At 41.2% G+C, this 13,498-nt stretch overlaps 1 protein-coding gene across 5 annotated transcripts in view; it reads right to left on the bottom strand.

Annotated features, from left to right (window-relative positions):
* Positions 1-13,498, bottom strand: part of CDK6 (cyclin dependent kinase 6) — a 198,353-nt gene that overhangs the window by 15,827 nt on the left and 169,028 nt on the right. For all 5 annotated transcript variants that reach the window (XM_027822721.3, XM_043541202.1, XM_037890689.2 and 2 more), the window contains 2 exons: positions 7,712-7,762; positions 3,141-3,276 (listed from right to left, as the gene is read on the bottom strand). In XM_027822721.3, the coding sequence (XP_027678522.1) occupies positions 3,141-3,276; positions 7,712-7,762 (187 nt within the window). The remainder of the gene's footprint in view (positions 1-3,140; positions 3,277-7,711; positions 7,763-13,498) is intronic.

Here is a 13,498-nt window from a genome sequence, read left to right as displayed (position 1 = left end):
TTGTCCCTAGGATCCCTGCTTCATTTGCTGCAGAAGTTGGAAGGTAAGTAGTGAATAAGGCAGGGGATTGTAGGAAGAATAAGGATAGTCTCATGGTTATGCATGGGGAACTGGATTCTACCTCTGCCTCAGCCACAGATTTCCTGTGTGATGGCAGGCAAGTTACTTAAACCAAACTTTTCACAGGAGGTCACTAGTTGTGTGTTCTTCATTTTTTGGATGCTTGACTGGGGACCCTGGGATCTGATTTCTAGAAGTTGTGAGTACTAACAACAGCAACTGAAGACAAAGGGAGCAGTGCTGGAATGTATAAAATGCTATATAATACTAAGTACTCTGAAAAATCAAGCTGTAGATACATCAAATTGGGCACCCAGAATTAGCGGACACTTTTGACCATAATTTCTTTGTGCCTCAGCTCCCCATCTGCTCCTCATCTCACAAGGGGGGGTGAAGTTAAATTAATTAATATTTGGGAAGCACTTGGATACTCTAGTGATGAGTGCTGTAGAAAAACCCAGGAGGAAATTAATAGTTTTGTCTTCAGAGCAGGGTTTGAATAGAGTGCAATAAATAAGGCCATGGGGATAAAACAAAATACTGTATAGCACCATCCATCCTGTTCACTGAATGAAGCAGGGGTCCTTTGGAAAAAAATATGTGAGCGTGTAATTAAAGACCAGTGGGGACTGAATTAAAGTTGCACAGGCAATCTTCCCACCTTTAGGCTCCCAGTCCCAGTCTCCTTGCCCAATCAGTCCAAAACCACTGCCACAGTCCCAGCTATTCTAGATTCCCATGTTCCAATGTACTGCTTTCCCTTGCCCAGGTCTGGCTCATCCCCCCTACATTCAAGTCAGGTGGCTTCCTCCTCCGTGCTGCCTGGGCACTAGATGGAGGCATGAGCGGCAGGTATTATAGGCCAGGCTAAGCCTTCCCTGGCATAGCTGCCCCCAAGGGACACCTGGGCCACAGTGGCCCCGCCCCTTCCCTGAGGTCACCCGCAACCACTGCCTGCTGCTACTGCTGCCGCCTGTCTACCTGCACTGCACCTCCTCCTCCTCCCCAGGTCCCCGCGCTGCTCGCCGCGTCGCTTCTCCTCGAGGGCGGGGGAGTGAGGAGGGATGCTGCAAGCAAGTGGCAGGAGCGGGAGTCTGGTGGGGGAGTGAAGCAGCTCGGCCAGGCACTGGGGCCGCTGGCTCGGACAGAGTGGGGCACTGGCTCTGCTTGGCACTCGGGCAGAAGGGGCGGGGCCAGCGGGCTAGCTTCCCCAAAGTGGGGTTCACCTGTCCCCCATGGACGTGTGGTCACTGAGAGCACAAGAGAGACAAGCTCCCTGCTCTTAATTAAGGTGCCTAAACCCAGGCCCAGCCTGCCCCACAGCAATCAGGAATGGCAATTGTGCAGCAAGCCTGGCTTTTCTCTAGTCCTGGGGTGGAGCATGCTCAGTCGCTCTGAGGGGATGGTGCATGCTAACACTTGCCAACACTAGGAGCCATAAGGGGATGCAGTGTACCCAGGGCAGATGAAATCTTAAGAGATTTTCGCCAGTGAACTCAAAGAAGTTCCTACTGAGCATGTGTGAAATGAGATTTTTCAACTACTTATATCTTAGCCAAATTTGGACACATTTTCACATGAATAGCAAAAGGAACATCCCTGACACAAAGGTCAGCCCCTGACAAATTTCAAATCTCTGCTCTAAATCACGGGCTCCTAGAGCTTCTGAAAGAAAAGATTGCCAGAATTTGTTAACATTGCAAACCAATATATTTTTCTTTAGCCTTGTTCTTGGAAACAGTGGAACCATTTTGGCTGAAACTTTCCAAAAACAATTCAGCCTGAGGCAGACATCTGGCATAAAAACATTTCTACTCAAATGGTTAAAGTCTGACAAAGTTATAAGCAACTGAAAAAGTCTTATAATATGAAGTGTTAATAGTAGGCAGTGCTACCAGCCTCGCCTATAATAAAATAAGTAGAGGAAAATCCAATATTTCATAGCTCTTAATCACCTTATATAGTCCTTGCATTTTCTAACAACATTCTATGAAAGGCTAGCAGGCATAGGGATAGAAGGCTAACCTAGTTGTTACACGTCATTAGCATGTAAATAAATAATAATGTATTTATTCAAATCCTTCTAAAATATTTATTTGTTCTGTGACACCCACTAGAGTGAGTCAACAACAACAACATTTGTAGGCATCCCACCCCTAGGTTTCTGGTGCATGTGTAACCATGATCTTGACCAGTTTTTGGCCCAATGGTTGGTGTGTTTTCCGTATCTCCCTTAGTGCCTAATCCACAGAGCATGCAAGTCTGTTACAGCCCCCAGCTATGGAGCTTGATTCCTTAGGTCAAGGTGTAGCGAGTCAAGCTTTTAGCTCTGGAAGTCCCTGGTTCAATCTCTGGTGCTACCATATGTAGCCAACTGGTCAGTGTGTGTTGGAAAATATTTAGTGAATGAGGCAGGGGATTGCAGGAAGAGTAAGGATAGTCTCATGGTTATGCAGTTGAATCTATCCTTGAGAACTGGATTATATCCCAGCCTCAGCCACAGATTTCCTGTGTGATGGTAGGCAACCCCTACACCCAGTCCACAGAGAATATGGGTTTTTACAATTCACTGCTGAACTCAGCTCTACTAGATGCCAGCACAACCTCCTGTTGTTCACTTATGCCCAAATTCTGTAAATCAGTGTAAAGACAAGTAAAGCTGTGCACTGGTGACTTCCACAGGAGATTGAGGAGACGAAGAAATTGCGTCTTCTGTCTGTGAAGTGGCTGTAGTAGCCTGGAATACCCTGAAGCTGCAGTAGTCCCTGCACTGCTTATGCATGCTCTCTGTGGGGGAAAACAGTTGGTGAATCCACAAATGATGACCCCAAGGAGCTGGGCTCAGCATTGCACAGAAGACATGCACCACCCAAATGGCCTACCCTCTGTGCGCAGAAGTTTTTGTACAAGTTCTGCTGTATGTAGCACTTCTGCACCATGGAGGAAGGGCAGTTCAGCCTCTGGAATCACTTCAGGCTCACCTCTAATAATATTATTACATTAAAAAAACATTTTTTGACATGGTGCAATGTGCAGTAGCTGCAATCATTTAAGATATGCTTGGAGAATAACAAACTTACAAGAAGTAAGTCCTTGCCTAGTTCATCGATATCTGGTACAAACTTTTCAATGAGTTGTGGGGGTCTGGAATTGAAAGCATGTCTTGGAAGGGCAACATCACTAGGCCAGTCTTCTTCTTCCGGGAGCCCAATGACACTGTGTAAGGAACAAGCATACATATTAGCTGGGGGTGAAACAAAAATATGTTACTGCTGTATTTATACAGCCTCATCTTCTTTCATTGTATTAAATGCTAAATCCTGCTTCACATGTTTTCATGGGATTGCCACTTGTTCTTTTGACGCGAGCAACAGCATTATCCAGGATCACAGAATAATCTATAAAATCATATAAGGCAATTTTTGAAACCTTTATAGACTATACTTCACATGCACAATAAGGGCCAGATAATGCATCCCTTGCTTGCACTGAGGAGCACCTTACTCTGCAAATAATCCCACTGATTTCAATAGGACTGTTTGCAGAGCAGTGCATTATTCAATGGGAGTAGGAGTAGCAGAACTGGGCCTTAATGATACATGGGAAAAAATCTTTATGGAGGCAGTTTGGTGATAGTGCTCTGGCCTGGGTCTCACTCTCCTGAGTCCCTGGATTGGCAAAGTGCTGCAAGTGCTTTGGGAGAAATGTGCTCAGACCTTGGAGGCATGGTGCACCTTATATCACTCAAGAGTGATTAAAAGGAGATTTCACAGAGGAATTCCATGCAGGCCTCATTTGCCACAAGGATGATGATCCTGACAAAAATCCTTAAGGAAAAGACAGCAGAGCACGGGTCAAGGAGGCCATTTCACAAAATTAAATAACTCAGCTGCTTTAGGATAAAATTTTCAAAAGCACCTAAGTGAACATAGACTCCTAAGTCACTTAGGTGCTTTTGAAAATTTTACTCCTAATTTTGTTTTATGTTCCTCTTATCCATAGTTGGAAAACTAATATTTCTTCTTCTGTTCTGAATATGACACAAAGCTTCTGCTTATGAAATGAGCATGCTAATTTCTAGAAACATGGATAAATGAAAACAGCTGAATTGTTGGGATTTCTTTTAAATGTATAAAAAAACCCCCTTTCTTTTTGGACCATGTCTCTGCACAGTTCAAGCTTCAGCCTGGAGTTAATATTTCCAATAGAGCTATAAAGTGGTGAAATAAGGGCTTGTAATGGAAATGCTGACAGAGACTCATTAGCCAGACTTTACATACCAAGTTTTAGCCAAAATCAAATTTACAACTGAATTTTACACACCTTAAAATTGAGATGTATAATGAAAATGCTGACAGACTCAGAACTATAACACAGAAAAACAAAAGTTTCTTAAGAGTTTGGGCTTTTAATGGAAATGCCACCAGGGTGCAGCATTGTCCTTTCTTTTTATTAATAGTGCTTGGTAGTAGACACAGAATGAAAATTAGGACCAAGCATTGCTCTTACTTACTTATAAATCCTGAGTTACTCCATTCAAGTCAATGGAATTACTTCAGATTTCTACAGGTATGAGAGCAGAATTTGGCCCTTATTATTTAAGGTACCTCAACAAACTAATATCGTGTACTAAAAAACAGCAGTGTGCCCAGGAGTGCGCCACCACTTCAATCTTCAACCTTTCCCCGCAGTATCCACAGACTGCTAAGCTCTTGCCAAAGTGGAAATTAGATCTCTTTGAAAAGTTAAACTTGATTGTTATTTATTATTTGTAGATCACCACTGACATGCAGGGAGCTTTACTTATAAGATGACAAGTCCTGCTCGGAGGGTCTTTCAGTTTAATACTCCGATCCTGCAAATGCTTAGCCATGTGGGTATCATTACATATGTGCTTGTCCCATTGAACCCGTGAATACATGCATGTGCATAAGTGATGAAGACCTGAGTTCACATCAGATATAACACAATGGGCTGTGTGTGATCAGAGGGGGAGGAGGAGTTTTCAAATGGTAATTACATATACAAGTTTGTTTTCTTTCAAATGTGTCCAGTTAGTTCTGATTTTTCTTTTAAGGAGTACATGATTGGGCATGAGAGCACAAACAGACCAGAGTAAATGCTAGCAATTGGAAGTTAGCGGCAAGAAGTGAGGAGGCTGCCTGGTGCGCAGGAAAGGGGGGTTGGTTCCAGGCATAAGGGGCAGCATTAAAAAAAAGTACAAAAATGGGAGTTGGATTTTTTTCAAGTAGATCTTTACGGATCGTACAAGGCATTTGGAAATTGTTTAATACACGAGTGTCTGCCTGGCAGCCCTAGGAGGTTGCACTACCATTTGGGTGACCAAGATTCTGGAGCATATTGGAAGAAGCTATTTTATCCTCTCACCATACCAACAGTACAATAGTGGCAGTAGCAGTAAATATTGATATATTATGGTAGAACCCAAAGGCCCAGGTTCAGACCTGATCCTGAGAGAGACTGAGCATTTTCCACTCCCAGTGACTGCAACAGGAGTTGAGTATGCTCAACACATCCTGGCATCTGGCCTTAAATCTGTGAGCATACACTGTGTATTGATGTTGGCATGGGGAAAGGAGGGGAGGGTTATGGGCCATCTCCTACGGATCTATCCTCAGTCTTTGTGGAGAACTCCAACTAATGTAAATAAAGGCTGCACATGTGGAGGAAGGTCCAATTATCTGACAAAATGTCAGTCCAGAATGTAGGAAAATGCGAGAACAACTTTATCCAAATTAGCCTAGAGAATGACTCACTACCATAGCAGGCAACAGCTCCCTCATAAAGGCAAGGCCTATGCCTAAATGTTGGGGGTCTCCAGCTGTGAAAACAGAAAATAAACACTATCTGACATAAAAAAGCAAGGAGGCAGCATTTGAAATATTGAAGGATAATTACACAAAAGAGGCAAAGCAGATTTTCTCTTTAAGTGAAGTGTGTAATAGAGAATTTCTTCTCTCTCCTAAAATTGGCACAGTATTTTTTTCTTCCTGATTAATGGTTGAATTCTTTTCCATACAGGTAATCTCACCCATTAGGGAGGGACAGATAGTTCACTGGAGGAGGCTGCTGTTGGCTATTATGTTTTTAATCCTATTCCAACTCATTTGTTTTGGGTTTTTTTCCTGAAATGTCATAAACAATTTAGGATCTTTAAAAAAAATCACAACCATGCTCTTTACGTCATTAAACTATGCTGCATGTATCAAAACATTCCTTGATTAATACAGCAGAATATAAATTAATCAAAGGGATCACTTTGCCAGAACTAGAAAAAGCAAACAGGCGAGGACTGATTGTTTTTGGATTGTTCAGGAAGTGCTATTCACGGGTATGGTAAATTAACCACGCTAGTGAGTCACATACACTGGTATGGTATGCAGGAAAGGGAAGTCAACTGAATGAAAATCAAGACCTGCAATTTGGGAACCTCATTCTGAAGTATGAAAATCTTCAGAAATGGATGTGTTATAATTTGAGAGCTGGAAAAATGATTAGAGAGACAAATTCATTATTTGACCTACTGGAGTGCTTTCCTTTGAAGCTTTATGATCTTCTCTCTGGGGAGTGCCCCCTGAATCTCCGCTCCTCCCTGCCTACTATTACTACTCATCTTGGACTCTCCCTCCAACTGGATGCCTGGATCCCTGGAACTCTCTCCACAAGAAAGGGAGGATAGCTACAGAGGTGAATGAGCCCTCATTCTGTGCAGAGTGGGAACAGCCATATGGGTGTCTGGTGGTCACAACCACTCCAGTATTATTGTAAAACATTTATACCAGGCCTCAAATTTACATGGCACTTTCCAGGACACCATCAGAAACATTTCTTACTATGAAGATATTTTAATCTAAAACAACAGAGACGTGATTGATATTTTTCTCACTTATCTGTATCAATGACTTTAAAATGGAGATATTTTATTCAAAAACATACTTTGGAGGGGGGAGTAATTCTACTTTAAAAAGTTCAGAGTTTGTCTGAAGAGGAACTGCAGTACCAATAAACAGAGTTGTAAAATGCTTTTAAAATAAAGTAAATTATCCCATCTCCAAGATAGCATCCATTTAATCTTGATACCTTTTATGTTTTCATAGCTGCCTTTATCACCAAAATATGGTTTCTTAATAATCTTTATTGGATATACAGTGAAGCTAAAATATTCCTTTCCACAGAAGTTGTTGATCCAGATTAACATTTCCATTTAATAATGAACATTTTTGAGGGATTCTGATTACATTTTTCTGAAATTCATAAATGAACAAAATATTGAATAGCTAAAACCTTATTTGGCTTTGTAAGGTGATTCTTTCTTGAATGCTCTAACTTTTAAGAAAATGTGTGAATGGTGCATGAACCATACATTTAAAAGATTAGAAAAAATCCCCAGAAGTCTATTGTTTTCTTGATGATGATTGTTATTTCTATAAAACTATATTACATGCAGCTTCCTCCTCCCTATTTGACAGAGAATACACGGAAATATTATATTGCAGTGCAACAGCAATAGGAAATATGTTCTAGGAATACTTTGTACAAGTCCTTTTACTCAATAAAAAGCATGGCAAAGAAATCTTAAAGTGTTTCAAGCTAAACTGCCACTGACATAATGCAGCGAATTAGTACTTACTCAAAGATTTTTCCTAGCTGATCAACATCTGAATTTCCACGAAAAAGTGGCCTGAAAGAATAAAGAAATAGAATAAGATTTCTTTAACTAAAGTGAACTTGTACTTGTCATTGAAAGTTTCCAAAACAAACCAAAAACCTGTTCTTTTGCTGAGTGCTCAGTTACCCCTTTGTGTTTTTATCCAGTTGTAACTGCACTTTTCAAGGTTTCTCCTTGGATTGGTAACAAGACTTTAAGTTAATGGATCAGGCACACCTACAGACACGTTACATTTGAGAAGTAATTTCATCCTTTAATATGAGTAAAATAACTTTATTTCCTACCCTTTTTTAAGCTATCAGCATAAGAGTAAATCAAACACTGGTTGATGAAACAATGTACATTATGTAGGCCACATTCAAAGCGCTGTTTCGAGAGAGAGTCATGCAATGCATTTTAATAAAATAAAAGATTGATTACTAATGATATGTTTTAGAAATCAAATTCCTTGTGTATTCTACTAAAAATGAATGCCTAAGCTCTGGGGGTCAAATTGAAGACAGCGGGAATACATGAATCTGTAAATCATGGGATGTAAAACAGTGCAGAATTTACCTTGAAAGAGAGGAAAGCTTCTGCTGCATAAATAAAGATACATTTAGGAAATAAATTAATAATCCAAGCCTTCAATGGGTTGTTAGAAACAACAGTGACTAAAAAATACTCATTTTGAAAACTAGTGATATATACCGTGTCCTTTTAAAGTGCAATTACAATTTTTGTTCTTCTGTTATTGTAATTTGCAAAATATCATCCCCCTGTAATGGTACATTTATGTGAAAGCGACTGTACAGTAAGAGATGTAAACATTTGCGTGATATATTACCTACCTGTCCCAACAGCACAATAAGGGTGTGATCTATGCTGTACCTATTTTTATGCCTAAAATTCTAAAGAGACTAGTAAATCCCAGATAACTTAGGGTCCTGTCCACCAGGAATTTATACATCTTCCTATGGTGAGCAGGCCGCTGGTAGCCGTGTAAGGTAGCGTAGCACTTTGGCGCAGCTATAAAAGGGATATAGTGGGAGTAGTCAAAGGAGCACACTGTAGGCAGACTGTAAGAAATGAGATTTCACTGTTGTCAGCTGACAGCCAGGTTGCCTCCCCCTTCAGAACTCCTAACTCCCAGAATGCAATGCATGTTGTAAGCTTACAGTTGCAGTTACCATGACACAACACAGGGTAGCACTTTAACTGAAACACAGAGACTTTATAAACGATGCATATTCTGGTGTCTTCAGTAGCAGCACGTGATTGAGTTTTCCCCATGACCAGTTCTCCTCCTCCTTCACTTGCCCAGCGTATTGCTTTTATTTCCCCTGGCTGAGCTCCCTCACAGTGCTACCAGTCAGTGAGATACCAACCATTTCATGGTTTGTTTGCCAGAGAAGAACTCCCATCTGCATTAGGAGATAAAGGGACACTTGGCCATACCCTTCCTCCTCCCCAAACCACAGGTATAGAAATGGGAGTAGTCTGCACAGTTCTAAGGATGGTTTAAAAGGCATGTTTCTCCCTGCCTACCAGTTAATTCTTGGAAAAACTAAAGACTGAAGGCCCACTTACTGGGGCAGTGCAGCTCCATGTCACAGTCTAATTTAGGGCTGAGGATCAATTACATAATCTAGCCTTATATGTCCTCACATACATGACAGACCCAAGAACCGTAACATCTCTCCTCTAAAATGACTGACCATACAAAATACATGTCCTGAAAGAAGTCTGTGACACCCAGAAAAACAATAGCAAAGGAATGACTGTAAAATGTGCAGGTCGTCTTTCATGTACTGTATGTGCATTCTACTCCCTCATGTTTGCAAATGATGTCACAAAACCTGATCAGGTTTTGGGGAAGGAAATTCAGAGAAGAATCTGACCCAGTAACCCCTGCACCCGTATTACTCCAAGTTTAAACTGCCTTTTTGTTGACCACGAAGCACTGTGCATATTTAGGATAGTGGGTCTGAAATAAATAATAAATAATGGTACGTGTTGTTTTGCATGTGTACACCACTGTTTGTTGATTAATTTTGGCCTCTTTTTAATAAGATTGTTTCAGTTTACATTGGATCTTTACTCATTTTATCATTCCCTGCTTTACGTCATTTCACCGTATCAGTTTCTAAGGAAAAGAGAACGTGACTCCAAACAGATATGCACAACTAATTCTGCAGTCAGTTATGGGACTGATCTTTGTAAGTGTTTGAGCACCATAATTCCATAGAAGTCAGGGGAGGCACCAGGTTCTTAGTACCTCTTCATTTTGACAACTTCAGGTAATTTTTAAGTGATTATTTGAAACTGCTAACGTGCCTCAACCTCCTCCATTTGTGGATTTTCCTCTGGCTCAAAGCAGTATTAAGCAGGCCCCTTTAAGCTAAAGAAATGTATGCATTCAAAACGTTCCATCCAAGCAAAAGTAAAGCAGATCCAATGTTTTAAAATGTATTCTCAACCTTGTGTTAATGTGAAAACTTGGCAAATTCAGCCTTGTTCTCGGATCACCTTAGGCAGTGTCATGCCAAAACAAGTATGATTCTTGGGATTTTTAAGAAAAACGTTTCCCATAGCTGCTGCTCCCTTGGATTTAGTAAGAGCTGAAGCAAGAATTTAAATTCTTTTGAGAGTGTAACCATAGAGCGCAACGTGATCTTCCAGCACACTCTGATATTCCACTACAATGAAGAATTAATTAATTCATCTTTCAGACTCTTATCCACCCCAGAGTCATAACTTCAACAGGGTGCCAGCATTGGGCAACACCAATGGCATGAATTTGCCTCATGAATTTTAGCTGATGGTTCAATACTCCCTGTACAGATGACTGGAGAAGTACATTCATTTAATCTGCAGGCACATGAAGACCTCCTGTCTCACATTTTGGCATCATTTACTCTGTAGTAGTTGTGTGCCAGCACAGACTGTATGTGCACCTTATATGGGAACTCTCATCTCAAGCAATTGTTTTTTAATTCTGTTCTTAAAGGTGGATGTCAGCACTCCCAGTACTGCTGAATCTGGAGTATACTCCAGCAAATTTCATCCCCTGCTTCTTGTATCTTTCACTTGACTCACTCCCCAGGGTTTATTTATCTTATATGAAAACTGAATCCAGAAGTCCTTAACTCAGAGATACAGTCTCCTCTATGTGAGAATAATCTCTGTAAAACAAGTTAAATTCAGGGGTACTGTTCAGATTACGGAGTTTCCTACTTGCTCTTTTGTGGGATGAAGGCAAGGGACTGGGTTTGCTATCTGTAGCAGAGGCTGCGGTTCCATCCTCTGAACTCACGGAACCCCTAAGAGTTCTGTGCAGATAGGGATCCACAGGAGGCAAGGGCTATCCACATGGACACCTCTTGCCTCCATTATTCCCCCCTCTCCCCTGGACCCTACCAGCTCCCACTGACACTGGTTACTGCAGGAGCAATGCTTGTGGGAGGTCCCCCTTCTGAACATATCTAAAAGGCAGGGGAAGGGCCATGTTCTACAGTGCAGACAAGGCAGAAGTTTATATTTGCACAGCCTCAGGATATCTCAACTTCTGCAGTGTCCCCCATGTTTTGTTTTGATGGGCAGGTTGGTTTGGGGACAATCCAGAGCATCCCCAGTGGCTCCCCCATTCCCTCTCCAACTCTTTGGAGCTGGAATGTCACAAAGTCCCATGGGTGGCCTCTGCTGGGTGCAGAGGAAGCATGCCACAGAGTTGGACTCCTCTTTACTGTGGGAGCAGGCTCTCCTCAGTATGTGGATGTGGAAAGGAGTAGGAGACACACAGTTTTGACTCAGTCTTAGTGGAGCGAGCTCTCAGTGAAGTCAAGGACTGAGTGAAAACTGAATAAGAATCTCAGGATTTAGCCTTGAAGTACAGAATGCGCTGATGCCCTATTAAGCGGATATGAGCTATAGGAGTTTGCAATATGGCTTTTTTCTCAGGGCAAATCTATTTACCTTCTTAACAGAGCAAGCCAAAAGAAAGATAAATACACACAGAAATATAAATAGAAGTTATAACATAAACTAACAGTGGAAAACAACACAAATACAAAAATGCAATGTGTGTGTACAGATCAAAAATATTTACACTGATATTTCCCTGGCAGAAAGGAACTGATCATAGATTCCAAGGTCACAAGGGACCAGTAGGATCATCTAGCCTGACTGTGTAACACAGGCCCTAGAACCTCCCTGACAAATTTCTTAGAGCAGATCTTTTTTAAAAAACACCCAGTCTTGATTTAAAAACTGTCAGTGATGGAGAATCACCATGACCCCCAGTAAATTGTTCCAATGAGTAATTACCCTCACTGTTAAAATCTTACACCTTATTTCCAGTCTGAATTTGTCTAGCTTCAACTTCCATCCATTGGATTGTATTATACCTTTCTCTGTTACATTTAAGAGCGCATTATCAAATATTTGTTCCCCATGCTGATACTTATAAACTGTGATCAAGTCACTTTTTCACCTTCTCTTTGTTAAGATAAATAGATTTTGCTCCTTGAGTCTATCACTCTAAGGCATGTTTTCTAAACCTTTAATCATTCTTGTGGCTATTCTCTCATCCCTCTCCAATTTATCAACATCCTTCTTGAATTGTGGATGCCAGAACTGGAAACAGTGTTCTAGAGGTAAAATAACCTCTCTACTCCTACTAAAGATTCCCTTGTTTGTGAATCCCAGGATTATGTTAGCCCTTTTGGTCACACCATCTCACTGGGAACTCATGTTCAGCTCTTTGTCCACCACAACCCCCAAATCTTTTTCAGTCACTGCTTCCCAGGATAGAGTCCCCCATCGTTTAAGTAGGAACTACGTTCTTTGTTCTTAGATGCATATATTTACATTTAACCATATTAAGATGCGTATTGTTTGCTTGCGCCCAGTTTACCAAGGGATCCAGATCACTCTGAATCAGTGACCTGTGCTCTTCATTATTTACCACTCCCCCAATTTTTGTGTCATCTGCAAACTTCATCAGTGATGATTTTATGTTTTTTCTCAGGCCACTGATCAAAATGTTAAATAGCGTAGGGCAAAGAACCAGTCCCTGCAGGACCCCACTAGAAACACACCCACTCAATGATGATTCCCTGTTTGCTATTACATTTTGAGACCTATCAGCTAGTTTTTAATCCATTTGATGTGTGCCATATTAATTTTGTATCCATCTAATTTTTTAATCAAAAAGTCATGCTGTACTATGTCAAACACCTTACTGAAGTCTAAGTAGAATAACAAGAAAGATTTCACCATTCACCAACTCTATGTTCTTGTTTGCTTTTCCAAAGCTCACAAAGTCACACATTTTGTTCACTTGCATTGAACACTTTGTCCATCTGAGCTGAATACCTGCTCTCTAAAGGTTGAGAGCTTTGTTGTGTATGTTGTTTGCTCTTTGTATCAGCTGCCGCTCAGTGACAATTAAAGTGTAAACAGATCAAAAGAAAATCTCCCGTGTCCAAATTCATCCCTGGTCTAACTCCACTGACATTTCACAAGGAGTATATACAAAGTCATGAAGTTGCACTCCAGAGATAAATGTGGTCTAAGTGTAAACAGGCAGCGTTACATCTAGACTTTAGACCAGTGGTTCTTAACCTGGGGTGCACGCACCCCCGGGGGTGTGAGATGCCCTTTCTTGGGGTGCAAGGCAGGCCAGATTTTTTTAGAAGGTAAATCATCGAAAACACAAATTAAGCACAGGCAGGTAAGTACAGCTACTTTGTTTCATCAAACCTATGT

This window comes from Chelonia mydas, chromosome 2 (genome assembly GCF_015237465.2).
Source record: "Chelonia mydas isolate rCheMyd1 chromosome 2, rCheMyd1.pri.v2, whole genome shotgun sequence".
Lineage (NCBI taxonomy): Eukaryota > Metazoa > Chordata > Testudines > Cheloniidae > Chelonia > Chelonia mydas.
This window is presented reverse-complemented; position numbering and strand designations above follow the sequence as displayed.